The sequence below is a fragment of the Lactuca virosa genome, chromosome 6 (assembly GCF_052849685.1).
Source record: "Lactuca virosa cultivar CGN04683 chromosome 6, Lactuca_virosa_CGN04683_v6, whole genome shotgun sequence".
Classification (NCBI taxonomy): Eukaryota; Viridiplantae; Streptophyta; class Magnoliopsida; order Asterales; family Asteraceae; genus Lactuca; species Lactuca virosa.
Genome location: NC_136431.1, coordinates 18213410 through 18234427, shown reverse-complemented (window position 1 = coordinate 18234427; position 21018 = coordinate 18213410). Strand labels below are relative to the sequence as shown.

Sequence of the window (21018 nt, the reverse complement as noted above, 5' to 3'; positions counted from 1 at the left end):
CACATATCGCAACCCGCGCTATCCACATCCATCCATTCTCACTGTCGGCTGCCTTATGCATGCAAATTATACACTGAACAGAATCTAATAGACTGTCGAATAATAGACTCTACCCTAAGACCACAGGAAATAAGGTCAAATCAACTATTCTAAGGCTATAAGATCCTAACCATATACAATTTTCAAAACATACACATTACAGTTACAAATACCAATTATTATCCTCATTCCAGCATGACATCTAATATCCTCATGGCTACAAGCACCACATATCAGGCCAACCTATTGCTTACTACTCAGCACTAACATGCAAGTCTACCAGCTCATACAACATATATAGGCATCTCCCCTAGCCCTAACTAGCATGCGATTCACAGGTTCATAATCAAATCATAACAGATAACAAATATGGGTATTCTGGGGAAACTTACTTGAGCTAGGTTGATTGCATGCACCACACCCTTTCTTGTCTTATAAATTCTTTACATAAAAAAAACAATTTTATTTTGAAAACTGTACAGATCCTCAGTTTGAGTTCAGACTCACCCGAAAGTATGTCCGAATCCCTCAAACCAAGGCTCTGATACCAACTTGTAACGACCCAAAAATCAGGGGTAAAAATTTCATTTTTAATCCAACCCAAACATATATAGCATTTATTCCAAACATTCCAAAAACAGCGTTAATCAGAAACATTTATCAGAGTTCGTCCCAAAATCATTCATTGCGGAAATCATAGGTGTGTGCATTGCGATCAATCTGAGCCCTTCATTTCCAAATCGATGAAACCTGAAACCAAAACTGTAAACCGTAAGCACAAAGCTTAGTGAGTCCCCCCAGAGCATACCCCACACACAATCCACATAACACATATCGTATTGGCTGTAAAAGCTATCTTTACCGTTATCACATATCAATCAGCTATAAAAGCTACTCTACCACGTATCACTTATCAAATAGCTATAAAAGCTATCTCTACCTTTAGCACATATTAATTAGCTATATAAGCTACTTCTGCCACATATCACATATCAAATAACTATAAAAGCTATCTCTATCCATGGTCGTGAACGAGAAAACCCTCTTGACTCGCCGAGTCTCTTGCACGACTCGCCGAGTCCCCTTAGTCCATTATGTTTACGGCCTTTTCCAGTGGGACTCAAGGTCCCAAACTTCAGATCTATCCTCTACTAGTGTGGATAACACGTAAAGTTGCAAACTTTACGTGCATGCAAGGCCTCACATGGCCATAACACCAAAACTAACCTTCAACAAGGTTTTCATGCATGGAGAGGGAATGAGCTTAATAAAAGGTGCAACTTTATGATATTTGGGACCTAAGAAGGTCCAGATCTGGAACCATATCCTTTTGATAGGTCCAGATCTAAGCTTGCTTCCATTTCCTCAAAGTTGGTCATAACTCTCAAATAGAATCTAGGCTTAAGGTAACAGATTCATACCTCAATTCAATGCCCAAGACGAACTAGATGCTAGATCTAGTGTTTTCCCTTTGATACTTATTCTTCAAGCTTATAATTCCTTCAACAATCCCAAGGTTTAAGCTCCCAAAGCTCTTACTTCACACACCCAAGTTTTTGCGGCCGTACACGATCTCTTATGATGTTAAGGGAGGCTACAAAGGCGTATAATGTTGTTTATATAGGGGGCAAACCCCAAAATTTAGGGTTTTCTTTAAACAGCTCGGACTCGCCGAGTCGACCCTTTGACTCGCCGAGTCGGTACCGTCCCGCGTTCCATGATATCACGACTCTACTCGACGAGTTGGGCTCCCAACTCGCCCAGTTCATGCACCAACACCCTACAATAGCAAATTCCAACAAATACTCGAAATAGGTGTTACATATAGGTATCTAAGTTTAAGATACATTATTTGGTAACAGTTGGTTTTGAAGGATTAAGATATATATATATATATATATATATATATATATATATATATAATAATAATAATAATAATAACATTGTGGGATTGAAATCCCTATGTATCTCACCGGGTTTCCCACCTGACCCACTTAGTTTGTATGCATCACAGGTATCAAGACTTAAGCTACTAAAACTTGATTAGGATGATGAGTGATTAAGAGACATCCTAAACTAGTGGTCATGACCATTAGGTATTTATGTTGTAACTTATGTATCAGTATTGATTATGACATCCTTAGGATTTTATTTGAGACAATCATTGTCCTCAAAAAGATTTTATATGATGGGATTTTTCACAAATTAAATATCATGAATTTTAAATCGTAAAGAAAGTTCTTTTCGGTTCTGAAAATTAGAGGATGTCATAGTTGGTATCAGAGCATTAGTTTAAGGGAACTAGGAATAAGTATCTATTTCTAGACTTAAACTTAGAGATTAAGCGATGATGTGTGTCTACTATATTGTAGGTTGAATGCCTAAATAGACACAATCACTAGAATACTTTAGGGTACAAGCCTTAAATAAAATTATGTGCTAATAAAGTTATTATATAACATAACTTAGGTTTAATACCTTATTTTCTATGTAAAACACTAGCTTACTTTAGGAAAGATACCAAATTTGCTGATATATGCTAAATGATTTGTAGCATGCCTTAGGTTACCTACCTGGATTGCTAATATTAGAAAGAGTCTAAGGTCTGTTGCTGATCTTGATTTGGAAACTTTATGTGTCCAGGATTCTAATTGTATAAATTAATGTATTAGAACTAGCATGAAATTTTTCGGAGGGATAAGGAGAATAATGCGTCTAAACGTAACTAAAACCTTCCTTATCATAATATACTTGAGATTCTGGTACACTTAATGATTGTCCTGGGGTACAAAACATCATGGTAATGGAGATCAACAACCTGAACCTCGACATACGATCGAGAGTGCACTAGAAGTCATGCCAACAACTGAACCGATCACGATGGCATGAATACAAGCCATGATGCAGGCGATGCTAGCTGAGCAAATACATGCTAAAACACTTCAATTGGTCCCAATACATCCTAACATCCTATAACATACCCAAATGACTCAAGGAGCTTCAAATACATGCTAAAACACTTCAACTAACATAAGAAAGGATCCCCAAAAGGTTCATATCCTTGGAATAAACATAATTTTCCAAATGGAAGACAATTGGGTATATGAAGGTCAAATTGCACCAATTCATTATGTGTGAATGTTAAATTGTAGCCAACAATACCAAACATGATTTCTACAACTTAAAACATATGAATTGAGAGGTCATGAAGATTATCCATTCATTCACTGAGTTCAAGTATTCATATACACTTCAATGAAGCTCAACATCTCACAATACGACTTAGATTTTTGAACATAAATCATCATATAAAAATGAAAACAACTTCCTAACATCAAATGGAGCTTAAATTTCTATTTATGAACATTTATGGTTTAGGAAATCCCCAAACCACACATAGAAAGCTAGGATTTCATCAACACTCCATAATCATCAAAATAAGACATGAATTAAAAATTAAACCAATGAATTGAAGCTAAATACATAAAAAAAAATATAGAAATCAAGGTCATAACTAGACAAGGAACATAAAAATTTGGATTTGGAAGATATAGGGTTTGAAAACCCAATTAAACAACATCAAATCTCCAAATCTACCAACTATTTGTTAGTTGAAGATAGGAGATAGATCTTGGAATGAAATATCAACATAAAACTAACATGAACTCTATAATTAGAAGGGAAACTCGGATTTGGAAAACCCACATAAACCCTAAACGAAATTGAAGAAGAAAAGGGAAGAGAACTACCTTCTAAGCAAGTAGATGAAGAGATATAAGCAAGGCTTTCAACAATTGACTTGAGATCTTCAAAAAGCATGGAGAAGGGGAGACAATCGATCATAGAGATGGAGGATATGGCTGAAAACGTGATGGATGGGAAATACGGAAGAAGACGACTTCAAATAGACCGATCTTTGGTCAGTTAAGCAACTTTGGTCCTTCCTTGTAAAAGTCTTTTCAAAATTACTCGAAACTAACTAAGGAACAACCAATAACTTCCAAAACGGTCAATTTCCATCATAATCTCTACAAACTAAGTCCAAGTCAATAAGTTGGTCAACTCTCAAGTCAAAACTAAGTTTCAACCATTTGACGCAAATGGCCTTCTAACAAAATAATTCGCTAGACATTAAAATTCTATTATTTTACAAATACCAACTAATGACAAGAATATAATTTTTTTTATTTTTTTAAAGATTTCTTCACATTTCCATTCTTTAATGTATTTCGATTCGGCTTGTTATATTTCACATTAAAGAAAGATTTTAAATTTTTGCTAAAAAGCCCAAAACTTTTACCTTAAAAAAATAGATGTTATATTCAGGAACAATTTCTTGCGTTGATTGTGTGGTTGTTTTTGGCATGGAAGCGAAAGTACTGAAAATGTTTTGTTGAAGATTAGGGTTTTGTTGCATGTAAGGGGATGTAGGTTATTGCATTGTGGGTGAGTTGAGATTAAAAAAGTTTCATTGAAACGGTGTTTGTGGTTGTATGTCTCACAAGAATAGAGGGGTATAACAAGATCAATCACAACAAGTAAGATGCAATGCATGCAACTACTCTCAACCTCTTTTCAATCTCAAAGTCCAGCTCACAAAAAACGTCAGATGTGCAATACTTATGACAGATAACCAACTATTGTACTCACCTCTGACAACATGGTAATGATGGTCGGGTTTGAAGAACGCACGACAGATGAAATTGTCGAGTCACCCTTACACCCACAACAAACCAAGCACTAGGGGCCACCCAACCTAGGCCACACGAGGAGTAGCAAGTCTGTACTCTTACACATGAGGATTATCTAGAAATATACTCACAAACAAATAATAAGCAACAACAAATGTCCATTGGGTACTCGAGACCACAAAGTCACACCTATCCTAGCATGATATGCATGTATGCAAAAAGTAGGATGCCAAAATCTCTTTTCTCAAAATAATCATTTTAGCTTTATATTAATCAAAAGCATTTCCGAAAATAATATTTCATGAATGCACAAATAATCCCATACGGGCAAATATCAATAAAGGATATGCCGAACAGTTTCCAAAAACACAAAATCAACAATAAGGGATGTGTACATTCCATTATTGCACAAGAAAAATAAAAAACGCAATTGTGCACATATTACTAAAGAATAAGTTTAACCCCCCCAAATAAATTAGTTTCTCAAAACATGTCCTTAATTTAAAAGGATGTCACCGAATAATTAACTACAATAACAAGAAAACGAAACATATATTTTCAAATAATATGCATATGTATAACATATCACAAAAGGGAAAACATAAGTAGAATACTCATTTTGGGGACAAGTGTTCCAAGGTAAGTGTACTCACCTTAAGTCCTAAGCTTGCAACACCAAAGATCTTCTAATCATGAGCTATGCCACTTCCAGCTCCAAAGTCCCCAAATAAAACACCTAATATCATTTCAAGGTGTCAAAAGACTATAATACCCTTCTATAGGTAAACTTAACATTCTAAATTCTAAATACCCAAAACTATCTATTAAGTCACTTATTAAGTTTTTTTTGAAAGAGAAGTCACTTATTAATTTCTTAATTTCAAAACTTAATTTTTATGGTTTCAAATCCTTCCTCATGTTAAAATTAGAATGTAGGCGAAAACCGTGCGTGATTTCGAGTTCGGATGAAAAAGTTATGATCAAAACAACTTTTTTTCATTGTGACATGAGATCAAACTTCGGACACGACTCGTGTGAAATTGACCCTACCTGTGTCAAACCCAACATGTCAAAAATGGCCAAAAACTCACTTTTATGCTTCCTACGTTGGTCCCAATGCATCCTAACATCCTATAACTTACCTAAATGACTCAAGGAGCTTCAAATACATGTTAGAACACTTCAATTGACACAAGAAAGGATCCCCAAAAGGTTCATATCCTTGGAATAAACATAATTTTCCAAATGGAAGACAATGGGTATATAAAGCTCAAATTGCACCAATTCATTATGTATGAATGATAAATTGTAACCAACAATACCAAACATGATTTCTACAACTTAAAACATATGAATTGTGAGGTCATGAAGATTATCCACTCATTCATCGAGTTCAAGTCTTCATATGAACTTCATTGACACTCAACATCTCATAAAAGCTCAAAAAATACCAAATTGAAGCATGGATCACAATATGACTTAGATTTTTGAACATTAATCATCATCTAAAAATGAAAACAACTTCCTAAGATCAAATGGAGCTTAAATTTCGATTTATGAACATTTTATGGTTTAGGAAATCCCCAAACCACACATACAAAGCTAGGATCTTATCAACACTCCATAATCATCAAAATAAGTCATGAATTAAAAATTCACCCAACGAATTGAAGCTAAATACGTAAACAAATCTTGAAATCAATGTCATAACTAGACAAAGAACATAAAAATTCGGATTTGGAAGATCTAGGGTTTGAAAACCCAATTAAACAACATCAAATCTCCAAATCTACCAACTACTTGTTAGTTGAAGATAGGAGATAGATCTAGGAATGAAATCTCCAAATCTCCAAACCCAATTAAACAACCATTTTAAGCAAGTAGATGAAGAGATATAAGCAAGGCTTTCAACAATTGACTTGAGATCTTCAACAACCATGGAGAAGGGGAGAAAATTGATCATAGAGAGGGAGGATATGGCTGAAAACGTGATGGAGGGGAAATGAGGAAGAAGACAACTTCAAATAGACCCATCTTTGGTCATTTAAGGAACTTTGGTCCTTTCTTGTAAAAGCCTTTTCAAAATTACTCGAAACTAACTAAGGAACAACCAATAACTTCTAAAATGGTCCCTTTTCATCCTAACCTATAAAAATTAAGTCCAAGTCAATAAGTTGGTCAACTCTCAAGTCAAACCTAAGTTTCACTCATTTGACGTAAATGGCCCTTCTAACAAAATAATTCACTAGACATTAAAATTCTATTATTTTACAAATACCAACTAATGATAAGATTATTATTATTATTATTTTTATTTTTAACATTTCCTCTAGTTTCCATTATTTAATTTATTTTGCTTCGATTTATTTTATTTCAAATTAAAGAAAGATTTTAAATTTTTAATAAAAAGCCCAAAACTTTTAGCCCCAAAACAGGATGTCACAATTATCCACATCTTAAAAGGATTTCGTCCTTGGAATCAGCAACGAAGCCAAACACCACAATCTTCCAATCCTAAGTATCAAAACTTCAGCTCATGATCAACTTAATCGAATATCTGATGCATAATACGCGTGGATCCACTAATATAGGGACGACTTTTCAACTCACAGCTCGATTTAGTTTCTTACTTTGCTCCCAAGGTTGGTCATAGAGAATTGCTTCAAAATTAACACCAAGAGATCATCAATATTGGGTAGGGATACTGAAACATCCAAAAATATGGTCCCAAAAATTTCGTTTTATAATAGATAAAAATTTGTGTTTTCAAACATCATTTGTACATCTCATCAAAACAGTGTAACCAATGTATCAAAATCAGAATATATATAAAACACAGAATCTCTGTGGTGTGTGCGATGCGGTCAGCCCGAGCTCTTCCCCTTGGAACCGGAAGTACCTGAAACATAAACTGAAAATCGTAAGCACAAAGCTTAGTGAGTTTCTCCAAGATACTACATATTATCATATCACATAACGGGCCTCACCCAAAGAGATACGGGCCCCACCCACACTCATAAAATGGGCCCCGCCCACACTCGCAATACGGGCCTCGCCCAATAAGCATACATATACAAGAACATACAAGTATCACACAGACAACGAGTATATCGACATAATCAACAAGGGTCAACCTTGGTGCCTTAAACCCGCTAAACCTAGTGAGGAAAAACTCACCTCAAATACAAAGTGATAGCTGAACAGAGCTCGGCTCCAAATATCGACTCTACTCAACCCCTAAAAAGAAAATATTTCCTTAATTACCACTCAAAATGCCCAAAAGGCTCTTATAGGTCAAATTTAGTCAAAGACTAAAGTCAAAGTCAAAGTCAACGGCCCGAGTTGACCCAACTCGCCGAGTTGTCCTTCAACTCGCTGAGTTTCTCCATCAGTCTGCAAAGTCAGGAAAAAACCGATCCAACTCTCCGAGTTCATCCATAAACTCGTGGAGTTCGCCAGAAATCCAACCACTTAATTCATTAAGTCGACCTTATCGAAACTAAGAGCTTCACAACTCAGATCTATGACTGAAATGGCCTCAAGAAGGGTAAAGTTTCCAACTTTGCCCCTAAGTACCACCAAAATGGGTTCAAAACCCAAACCCTAGGCTTAAAAGGGTAAGGACTTAATCATTAAGCACTAAGTCACCAAAGGCATAGCCCCAAACTGCCGATCTGGCCCTAAAAGCTGAATGACTATGTAAAGTTTCTAAGTTTACACACATGAATGGCTAGGAGAGGCTCAAATGCTCAAAAGAAGCCAAAATAAGGACTTATTGAATGCATGGAGCCCTTACGACCATAAATTTTTATGCCAAAAGAGCTCATGAGGATCATAGATTTGAAATAATAACACTTGGGACGCCCTACAACCCCATCAACCATCCAAACATGGCTAAAAGCATATAAACTGACCCAAAAAGAGATCTAAGCAAATATTAAGCAAGGTTAGAACTTTATACCCGAAATATGCTGTAAATGGTGCAAAGAATCAAGATCTGAAGGCTCCTACTTAAATCACCACCTTGCACCAAGCTTCTCTTCCTTCAATGAGCTTCAAACACACCCACAATAAGCTCACAACACTCAAGGAGGATCTAGGGTTTCAAGATTAGGGTTAGGGCTATGGAGGTTGGAAATGAGGCCAACACCTAGGACTTAAGGTGTTTAAATAGGGTGCAAAACCCTAAAATTATGGTTTCCTTCCCAACTGCCAACTCAACGAGTTGAGGCACCTCAACTCTTCGAGTTGACTCATTAAACTTGCGGCCAAAACAACTTCGACACGTCGAGTTGAGGCTTCCAACTCGACGAGTCCTCCAAGAAAATGCAAATTATTTGGAAATAAATTTATACAAGGAACCAAACGTTACAGATACCGGTTCATGATGTCTCTTTCTACTCCAATTGTAATGAACAATCTTTATCCGATCACAATCTTTTTAAGCACTTTCACCTCACTTCCTTTGATACAAATTTATTTCTTTGAATCTTCTGATTCCATGGGTGGTAATCTAGTCCTTAAAAAGTTTCCTTGTAAAGCTTGATTTACAGGATGCTGCCTGATTCCATCAAGTCGCAGTGCATACAATGCGTTAGAAATGTTACACGCGCCATAACATTGCATACACACCATACGCACCGACTCTTCACTTCACCATCAAGTTTCCTGCTCCAGAAGTTGGGCAAATTTCTACTCCAATTCGCCAGATGTTGCCATAACTAAAGTCTTTCATGTCGCATACAACTCCATCCACAAGCAAATAAAAGAACTAGATGCACAAGGTTGACTAGAGGGTTGGTATTTCTATCTCAAGGGAGTTCACCATTATCCGACCAAAAAAAAACATGCACAAAAAATTTAACATAATAGTTAAATAGAGGAATTCAAGGAATTACCTGAATCACTACACAACACCATCGACTACACCTCTTGCTCGCCTTTTGACGTTGCCGCTTTTTTTCTTTCCATTTATCAATCCTTCATTCCTTTCCTCATGCTTGTCCACCGAAATGTTACCTCTAATTCTTGAGGAGTTGCTTTTCTGAATTCCATGATCGATACTCTAACGAGGTCCGGGTATTATTGTTGTCTTCTTCTTGCCTCTTCCATGAGTTTTGCTTCTTGATTTTTCAACATCTCTTAAATTATTCTAAGTAATCTTTCTTCTTTTTGTTTCATTACTTCCTCCAACATAATCTTAAGTTCTTCCAATGTGGTTGATTTTTCATTCCCTTGCATAGACTCTTTGCTTGACTTCCTTTTAACAACTTGTCAACGACTTCTAGTTGTTACCATCTTTAGAACCTAGTTAATTAGTTTCAATTAAAAGATTAATTTCAACATTATCTTAGATTAACCTCCTAAGCCTAAGTCATGACAATTAAGAATGTCGGGTTTAAGATTTTATTCTAAGATTACCAACTCAAGACTAACCTTATCAAAACTAGGTTATTCGGTTTACAAAATCATAAAGGATGGTAAGACCAAGGTCCATAAGAAAACACTTATTCCAGTTACCACTAAAGTCTCCATTTTAAGTCTAAGTACTAATCTAAGCACTTAGTTCATTTAAACCAAAAGATCTGATACCAAACTATAACACCCCTCACATTGGCTTATTTGAATTGACCTTTAATAAAACCTTTCAAATTTTTTTAGAGTTTTAGTTTACAAAAAATCGATTTCCAAAGTTGAATTCAAATACTTTATAGAGTTCAAACGTGGATAATGACCCCAATTAAAATTTCCAAAACATTTAGTGGTTTAATACAACAAATCATGCGAGCATGCTACAACAGATATCAAAACAAAGGTTTAAGAAGATATTACAAAACAAAGGTCTTCTAAATATCCAAAGCTTATGAGTCTCCTAAGCTTCTAAAAATATCTACTAACCTGCAACAATTTATCAACAAGTGGGTTAGGCCATGGGGAGCCTAGTAAGTATGATCCAAGGTTAGACATTATGGGTGGTGTATGAATGAACACTATGGTTCATACACCACTGTACAAACTCGTACCTTCTCAAAATCAACAAATAAAAGTCAAAGGTTATCTTGGGGGTAAAATACTACATAAGACAAAGTACATTGTTATTTATGAAAATTCCCAAATAAACTTCACTATCAAGTAAATAATATCAAGTGGGTGTACCCAGAGTAGCACCTCTCAATAATCAGAACAAAATACAATAGTCAAACTATTAAACGCTTAAGTGAGCTAAAACATGATAGAAATCCACATTTTCAAATTCATTGTTTCCAATACATCCAAATACAATAATAGGAATTGGATTTATTATCTAAAATAATATAAGGATCTTACATGTCGAAAAGGTTTTCATAAAACATTTATGTTTCCAAAAAGAGATAATATGTCTCACAATAACAGAGGGGTATAACAAGATCAATCACAATAAGTAAGATGCAGTGCATGCAACTACTCTCAACCCCTTTTCAATCTCAAAGTACAGCTCACAAAAAACGTCAGATGTGCAATACTCATGACAGATTGCCAACTCTTGTACTCACCTCCGACAACATGGTAATGATGGTCGGGTTTGAAGAATGCACGACAGACGAAATTGTCGAGTCACCCTTAAACCCACAACAAACCAAGCAGTAGGGGCCACCCAACCTAGGCCACACGAGGGGTAGCAAGTCTCTACTCTTACACATGCGGATTATCTAGAAATCTACTTACAAACAAATAATAAGCAACAACAAATGTCCATTAGGTACTCGGGACCACAAAGTCACACGCATCCTAGCATGATATGCATGTATGTAACAAGTAGGATGCCAAAAATCTATTTTCTCAAAATAATCATTTTAGCTTTAGATTAATCAAAAACATTTCCGAAAATAATATTTCATGAATGCACAAATAATCCCATACGGGCAAATATCAATAAAGGATATGCCAAATAGTTTCCAAAAACACAAAATCAACAATAAGGGATGTGTACTTCCAATATTGCACAAGAAAAATTAAAAAAAAAAAGGCAATTGTGCACATATTACTAAAGAATAAGTTTAACCCCCCACAAATAAATCAATTTCTCAAAACATGTCCTTAATTCAAAAGGACGTCGCCGAATAATAAACTACAATAACAAGAGAACGAAACATATATTTTCAAATAATATACATATGTATGACATATCAAAAAAGGAAAACATATGTAGAATACTCATTTTGGGGACAAGTGTTCCAAGGTAAGTGTACTCACCTTAAGTCCTAAGCTTGCAACACCAAAGATCTTCTAATCATGAGCTATGCCACTTCCAGCTCCAAAGTCCCCAAATAAAACACCTAATATCATTTCAAGGTTTCAAAAGACTATAATACCCTTCTATGGGTAAACTTAACATTCTAAATTCAAAGTACCCCAAAACTGTCTATTAAGTTTTTTTTGAAAGAGAAGTCACTTATTAAGTTCTTAATTTCAAAACTCAATTTTTATGGTTTCAAATCCTTCCTCATGTTAAAACAAGAATGTAGGCGAAAACCGTGCGCGATTTCGAGTTCGGGGAATCGACAAAGAGGTTCTGAAAGTGAATCAGATATGGGTTGTTTGGGGGAGTTGTGCAAGGATGAAAAAGTTATGATCAAAACAAGTTTTTTTCATTGTGACATGAGATCAAACACCGGACACGACTCGTGTCAAATTGACCCGACATGTGTCAAACCCAACATGTCAAAAATGGCCAAAAACTCACTTTTATGCTTCCTACGTTGGTCCCAATGCATCCTAACATCCTATAACATACCCAAATGCCTCAAGGAGCTTCAAATACATGTTAAAACACTTCAATTGACATAAGAAAGGATCCCCAAAAGGTTTATATCCTTAGAATAAACATAATTTTCCAAATGGAAGACAAATGGGTATATAAAGCTCAAATTGCACCAATTCATTATGTATAAATGATAAATTGTAACCAACAAGACCAAACATGATTTCTACAACTTAAAACATATGAATTATGAGGTCATGAAGATTATCCACTCATTCATTGAGTTCAAGTCTTCATATGAACTTTATTGACACTCAACATCTCATAAAAGCTCAAAAATAAAAAACCAAATTGAAGCATGGATCACAATATGACTTAGATTTTTGAACATAAATCATCATCTAAAAATGAAAACAACTTCCTAACATTAAATAGAGCTTAAATTTTGATTTATGAACATTTATGGTTTGGGAAATCCCCAAACCACACATAGAAAGCTAGGATTTTATCAACACTCCATAATTATCAAAATAAGACATGATTTAAAAATTGACCCAATGAATTGAAGCTAAATATGTAAACAAATCTTGAAATCAATGTCATAACTAGACAAAGAACATAAAAATCCAGATTTGGAAGATCTAGGGTTTGAAAACCCAATTAAACAACATCAAATCTCCAAATCTACCAACTACTTGTTAGTTGAAGATAGGAGATAGATCTAGGAATGAAATGTGAACATAAAAACTAACATGAACTCTATAATTTGAAGGGAAACTCGAATTTGGAAAACCCACATAAATTTTAAACAAAATTGAAGAGTAAAAGGGAAGAGAACTACCTTTTAAATAAGTAGATGAAGAGATATAAGCAAGGCTTTCAACAATTGACTTGAGATATTCAAAAACCATGGAGAAGGGGAGAAAATTGATCATAGAGAGGGATGATATGGCTGAAAATGTGATGGAGGGGAAATGAGGAAAAAGACGACTTCAAATAGACCCATCTTTGGTCACTTAAGCAACTTTGGTTTGTTATATTTCACATTAAAGAAAGATTTTAAATTTTTGCTAAAAAGCCCAAAACTTTTAGCTTAAAAAACAAGATGATATATTCTGGAACAATTTCTTGCGTTGATTGTGTGGTTGTTTGTGGCATAGAAACGAAAGTACTGAAAATGTTTTGTTGAAGATTTGGGTTTTGTGTCATGTAAGGGGATGTAGGTTATTGCACTTTGGGTGAGTTGAGATTAAAAAAGTTTCACTGAAACGGTGTTTGTGGTTGTGTTGAGTTGATTCATATAACTCTCGTATTGTGCGAACCCGATCGAAACGGATGTGTTTGTGTTTGGAGGAGGGGTGTTCGGGTTTTACTCCATACTTGGTTGAAAGGGAAAATGTTTTTTTGTGTGTGTGTTAGTGTGTGTGTGTGTAAAAGATGAGAGAAATAGAAGATTTGTGTAGGTAAAAAATAAGGTATATGTGTGTATTTATATGTAAAGTTAAAATAGGTAATTTTTTTTACTCTTAACTGTTCATCAACGGTAAAAAAAGTAACTGTTTTTCTCGATTTTATAGTGTTATGATTCGTTATTTGAACAAAGCCAACGTAAATGCTAATAATGGCAGAAAATGAGAAACGGGGGCGGTGTGCTGGAATGATAACACCGTTTTTTAATACACCGTCACGATAACGGAAGCGGACGTTGCCCACACCAATCGGTCTTATTTTATGTGACATGTCTTAGAGCATTGAGTGTGGGCAACTAGTCATAACACAATTTTGGTGCCACCTCACATGACACATCACCAATGGTGTTATAACACCAAGTGGAGAAATGGTCACCATGTTGCATCTTGTTATAACACCAACTTTTTTCCACTTTATAATTTATTTATTTATTTTTTTTTCGATTTTTTTTAATTTAAACAAATATTTTTTAAATATAACATAATAAATAAAACATGTTTAAAAATTATAAATAACGTATAATAAAAATAATTTTTAAAAATTATAAATAACATAGAAATTAAATTACATATAACATCCAAATTCAAAAAAAATAAAATAAAAGTACAACGCTATTCGTTAAAAAAACATTTTTTTTTAAAAACTAAACGATATTCGTTATCGTTATTGTTACCATAGAAGATATAATCCGCCAAGTCATTTCGAAGTTGTCTGTATTTATTTGCATCCTGAATGTCAACGACTCAATGCAAATACTCTGCTGTTCTTGGTTGAAACTGAACGTGTCTAGGCTCCGTTGGGATATAGTGTGCAGTATTTCGTCCTTTATCTTCTACTACCATGTTATGCATTATGATACATGCATACATGATATATCGTATAGTTTCTAGTTCCAATGGACGTGCTGCATGTTCAACTATATTCCACTTCGCCTTCAGCACTCCAAACGCACGTTCCACATCCTTACGTGCGCCTTCTTGTCTTCTCTTAAAAAATTTGTATCGTTCTTCAACCGGGTGGCGGAATGCCTTCACGAATGTGGAATACTGAGGATATATTCCATCTGTAAGGTAATACCCATATTTGTATTTGTTTCCATTCACCGTGAAAGGAGCATTCGGGGCATTTCCATTCAAAAGATCGTCAAATATTGGCGACTGATCAAGAACGCTGACGTCGTTGTTGAAACCCGCAACCCCAAAAAATGCATGTCAAATCCATAAATCTTGAGAAGCAACAACCTCTAAAACCAACGAAGGTGATCCGTGATGACCACTTGTGTATTGCCCTTTCCATGCTACCGGATAATGTTTCCATTTCCAGTGTGTGCAATCAATGCTTCCGATCATTCCGGGAAACCCATGGCGTTCTTCATGCGCTGCATACAATTCTTGCAAATCATGTAACGAAGGTTTCCGTAATTACACGTCTCCAAATGTTTCAACAACATCCCTTGACAATGTATACAAACTCTCACTTGCGGTTCTTTCGGACATTCTCAAATAGTCGTCCATGGTGTCGGGTGACTCCCCCATAGCCATCAAACGAATGGCCGCAACACATTTCTGCAACGTTGTAAACCCTCGTCTACCTCTAGCATCATATCTCAATTGAAAAAATTCATACTTAAACATAAATTAACTACAGTTTAAAAATGTAGTACATTTGTTGTAAAATTAAAGAAACATGTAGTAGATTTTTATTTATTTTGTATAAAAGTATAATAAAGAAGCGATACCGGTTTTCCAAGGCGTTGGCGATCCGTAGGAACACATTCCTACTCAAACAAAATCTTCTTGTAACACCCATAAAATTTAAGCCAAATTAAAACATTTTAAATCATTCAAAAACCATTACGTTCATACAACTCGTTTTCAAAATAGTTTAAACATCAGAGTATCCCCCAGAACCATATCATATAAATCATAAAACATGAGGAGTGGTACGATCACGCCTTCGCCTTGCCACGATCTCCTGAAGTACCTGAAACAATACACTGAAACTGTAAGCCCGAAAGCTTAGTGAGTTACCCCCAAAATACCAACCACACATATCATACTCATAACATATCATAAATAGAACAGCCATGCACATCGGGTCTACTGTGTGACTGGTCCGCCCGCACCGGACCTTCAGTCCACCTGGTCCACCCTCTGAGTCTAGCCATGGACGTCGAGTCTACAGTGTGATTGGTCCGCCCGCACCGTGCCTTCAATCCACCTGGTCCACTCTCTGAGTCTACAGTATGACTGGTCCGCCCGCACCGGGCCTTCAGTCCACCTGGTCCACTCTCCGAGTCTACAGTATGACTGGTCCGCCCGCACCGGGCCTTCAGTCTATCTGGTCCACTCTCCGAGCCTCGACACGTCTGGTCCGTCCTCTTGGGGCCTTCAGCCTATCCGGACCGCTCGTCGGGCCTTCGGTCTAACCGGTCCGCCCTGGGTATGTTGGCCTACAGCACAAAGCAGGACCCGCCTCAACCCAACCCTAGTCCAAACAACCATGTGTACATAAACATATAATCATATAACAATTCACATCTAATCAAACCGATCTAGCAGATCACATATCATAACAACATCCTAACCAGGATACCGACCTAACCGGTCACTAACATAGCATCATCCTATATACCAGGATACCGACCTTAACCAGGTCTCTAACATACTCCATCCTAATAACCAGGATACAGACATAGCAAGCAATAACATATCAAACAGATACCCGGATTTCAATCCGATAAAGGGCCGGCCTTGGTGCCTTAGACCCTGTTGATATAGTGAGGATAACTCACCTCGCAATTGCCGACTGAAAGGATAAGATCAGCTGCTCCGATCACCGACACGAACTCCACCACCGAACACTACCAAAGAACCAATTCCATAAATACCAAAATCACCAAAATACCCTTGGAAGTCAAACTGGTCAACTCTTGGTCAAAGTCAAAGTCCTCAGTCAAAGTCAACCTCCCTGACTGACTCTACTCGCCGAGTCGACCAGTCGACTCGTCGAGTCCCTATACTCAGAAATTCCCATAACCCGAGTCTACTCGCCGAGTCACCCCAAGACTCGTCGAGTCCAACGATCTCTGAGTCCCATCCTGTCCAACTCACTGAGTCACCCCTCGACTTACTAATTTGCGTCTTAACCAAAAAAGGTTAGGGGTTCTGCGACCAGACTCGCCGAGTCCAAGAACATACTCGCCGAGTCCACGACAATCTTCAATAGACTCGCCGAGTTGTTCTTCCAACTCGTCGAGTCCAAGCTCATCATCATAAGACTCGTCGGGTCACCCATGCGACTCGCCGAGTTACTACGCGACTCAAAGTCTGATCTCTAGCTCGACTCGCCGAGTCATCTCCCAGACTCGTCGAGTCCATACGTGCATTCCCAAAATCTCGAGTCACAGAGCTACTCCTTTGCTCCAAACAATAGATCGGGGTCTCTAGAGTCCATTAGCAACATAAAGTTGCTACCTTTACGTGCTTCTTGCCCCATAATACCAAAAACCAAGCTAGAAGGGACTTAACTCTTGGGGAAAGGCTTTTGCATAGCAACCAAAAGGGCTTTCTGCATCTTTGATCCAAATAGAGCTCAGATCTGGAGTTTCAACTCCAGATCTAACTTATACACCAAGATCTCATCATATCATCTCCAAACAAGCCCTAAAACTTCCATGAAAATGGATCTAGAAAGGGGAAAGCCAAGGATAACAATTCATTACCTCCAAAACGATCTCTTGCTGAAGAGTAATCTGAATCTCCACAAATCTCCTTGATCCAAGCTTCTTGATCTTCAAGATCTCTTCACAAAACACTTAACAATGCTCCAATTTGCTTCCAATGGCTCTCACTCACGATTCTAGGGTTTCTGGGTCTCAAAGGGGGCTAAGGGAGCTGAGGGGAGGACATTAAGTCCTTTAAATATGGTGCAACCCCAAAGATTAGGGTTTTTCCTCGACCAGCACTGACTCGTCGAGTCCAGCCGCCGACTCGCCGAGTCAGGCCACTTAACCCCGTGCCATGCACCCGCTTCGACTCGGCGAGTCAAGAGACCTACTCGCCGAGTCCCTTCCTTTATTTTCACTTAGCACCCTTCAACTTCTTGCTTCCGAACTTGGGATTTTACACTTCTTTTGAAGTCCTTCGACCCGTATACACAATTATCCGCAAAGTAATCGCGATAATGATGTTCGTGTCCTTCCTCGCGATTTCTATTTAACATCGCACGTCTTGTTAGTAGCGGGGCTGGGTCTGGTTGTAGCAGGTCGATAGTGTAATAATGATACATCATCCTGAAGAAAATATCGTCATTAGAATCATCGGACGAGTCGAAAGGATCCATATTTTTTTTTGAAGATAATTGAAAGTATGTAGAGAGAAGAAGAGAAATTTTGTGAAAATTTTTATAAAATGTTAAGTATTTATAGGGTAAATGATTTATTTTTAATAGTTAAATTTTTTTTTAAAAGAATCGTTGCCAAACGGTTAGTCAATGGAAACGTTTGAAAATAGCCTCGTTTCTTCCGGTTGTGATGCCAACGAGCTTCACCCTTAACGAGCAAAAACGAGAAGGGGGTGGTGTCCCCAGTCACCACGCCGTTATGGCTTGCCACGTCCGCACAACGAGCACGAGAAGTGCCCATACCGTCTCGTCTTAACCACCACTCGGGCTAAAGCAAAGTTGTAATTTTGTGTTGGGTATAACGTTGGTAGGAGACACATGTGATGTAATGACGTGTCATATTTCTTTGGTTATTGTCGCCACTAAAGAAGAAATGTGTAGAACAGTGGACTCTATCTTACGCCCCATCGTTAAACGTGCGCTGCCCTTTTTTGTCACCATTGTCAAATTTCCACCCGCACTCCCTCCGCCCTCCTCTATGTCTGTGTATAACTGTATATAACTATATTATATATAGCCACTCATATAAATCTCAATTCGTCTGTATCGATCGCCGGCGTCCTTAAATCTTTTTCTTTCATCATGAGAATTGAAAATCGATCAACTCTTTCAAGGTAATTTTTAAGTTTGTATACTTCGTATTGTTTGCTTTGTCCTTGTTTCAAACTGTGATAAGTCAGACGTTTGTTTTGTTCAAGTCGATGAATCTTCGCTTGAATTAAGTTATATACGTGGATGGAATTTTATATGATGATTTACGTATGGATAGATTCGTTCTGATTGTTAATTACTGAATCTTAGATTGTTGAGTGTTGACTCTTCGATTTCTAACAAGTTGATCACGATCGAAAAAATAATTTGGTTTTTATTGATCTGTGTAAGTGTTCCCATCGAAGTAGAAGAAAATGACCTCTGTGATGAACCCTAACTATCAGTCCAATTACGTGATGATGTATTAGCTAAGATATGCCCTAGACTCTTTCTTCTTCTGTTTCAATGGTAAACTTTTAAGTTCTTACACTTTATGTGTGTGATTTAGTAGGTTACTGATTAAACACAACGAAATTGTTGCATACTTCATATTTAGTCGTTCTTGTGATTTACAAAACATTCATAAAGCCCGTTTCCCCCTTTCACGACATGTTTTGAGTTCCTGTTATTTGATCATAGAAATCCTTGTCACGTCTTCCCCCTTTTGCGTTATGATTTTTGTAGTTGTTTTTATCAGTATCTTACCTAACTTATTGAAACAGGATGAATGATTTCCATGTGACCATACTACAGTGCCCTTGCAGAATTGAAGTCAGTCATCATTGGTGATTGATTGGATTCCAATTCAAATTCTAAGCTAATGGATCGATGTGATACTTCAGGATTTGTGAGTGGAGGTGGGATGTAGTTTATCATTGTAGCGAGCTAGCTTGTGTATTGTATGTAGCTTAGAAATTAACAACTAACCCTAGATCTGTAGCTTAGAAACACCCAACTGTAGTTTTGTAGATATGAAGCGGAAGTGGAGTTTGAGAGATGAATCAATGGATATGGAAGAAGAATTACCATTATGCCGCTGGTTAAGGGGATCCTCAAGTTCCTCAGACAGCAAGGCAAGTTCAGCCACCATGTCTTATCCAAAAGAAACCGATGAAGTAGAGTCGTCAATGGATTTCAGTCTCCATATTGGTGGCAAGAAAGTCTCTAGTTCCAATAAGCTATCTCTTGATCTTCAAAATCAAGTTGACCTTGAGTTGACTCTCTCCTCTACTCCAACAAGTTCAGTCACCTCTTTATCCGGAATCACACACCACCATCACCATCAAGTACAAGGACATGGTGGTGGTGGTGGAGTTTGTACAAAGAGTGTCCATGGTGGGACCCTTTTTTGTGTAGCACATGGTGGTGGGAAAAGATGTGTTGTGAAGGATTGTACAAGGAGTGCAAGGGGGCGACATGGCGGGGGTAAAAGATGTAAATATGAAGGGTGTGGGAAAAGTGGTGAAGGTAGTAGTGATTTTTGTAAGGTTCATGGTGGGTTGGTGGAGGATAAACGTGTCCATGGTGGGGCCACTTTGGGACCACCTAAGATGGACATGAATGTTGATACAAGTGTTGTTATGACATCAAGAGTCACAGAAGGAAGGATTCATGGTGGAAGTTTTTGATTGCTTTTCTCACAACTGCTAATTTAGATTCAGAAAAAGTCAACATGATGCCTCAGAAGTGGATATAATGTGCTACATTTCTATCTTGGTTCTTGTCATATTTTGTGTATCAGCAAGTGTTGTTGGTTTGCTTTTTCATTTTTCTTGTAAATAGTTTAATCTCCATTCACATCTTGTTCATTGTGTATATGTTATTAAACAATAAAATTCTTCTGGTATATATATATATATATATATATATATATATATATATATATATAATTCCCGAATTGATTCTTATCTTCTTGGATGGAGTTTTCTTGTGTGCCATTGGCTGGTTCGTGTATGTGACAGACAGTCATATGTTGCAATGATTTATTAAGTGTTAGATATGGATTTGAAGAGATGGTGGAATTTGATATATAGGAGAAAAGAAAGCCCTCTCAGCCAGTGGTACTAGCAACGTATAGCATATATTCACTGTGGGCTGTGGGTGTTTGGAGGGACCTACTTTTCTAATGGCAATCAGAAAGAT

General features: G+C 37.0%; 1 protein-coding gene across 1 annotated transcript; it reads left to right on the top strand.

Moving 5' to 3' along the window:
* The first annotated feature begins 18759 nt into the window (after positions 1 to 18759).
* On the top strand, positions 18760 to 20685 carry LOC145118485 (uncharacterized). Its single transcript, XM_079054191.1, has 2 exons — positions 18760 to 18959; positions 19599 to 20685. Exon 2 carries the CDS (start codon positions 19848 to 19850, stop codon positions 20502 to 20504), a length of 657 nt encoding a protein of 218 aa, XP_078910317.1. The 5' UTR covers positions 18760 to 18959; positions 19599 to 19847; the 3' UTR covers positions 20505 to 20685.
* The last annotated feature ends 333 nt before the right edge of the window (positions 20686 to 21018 follow it).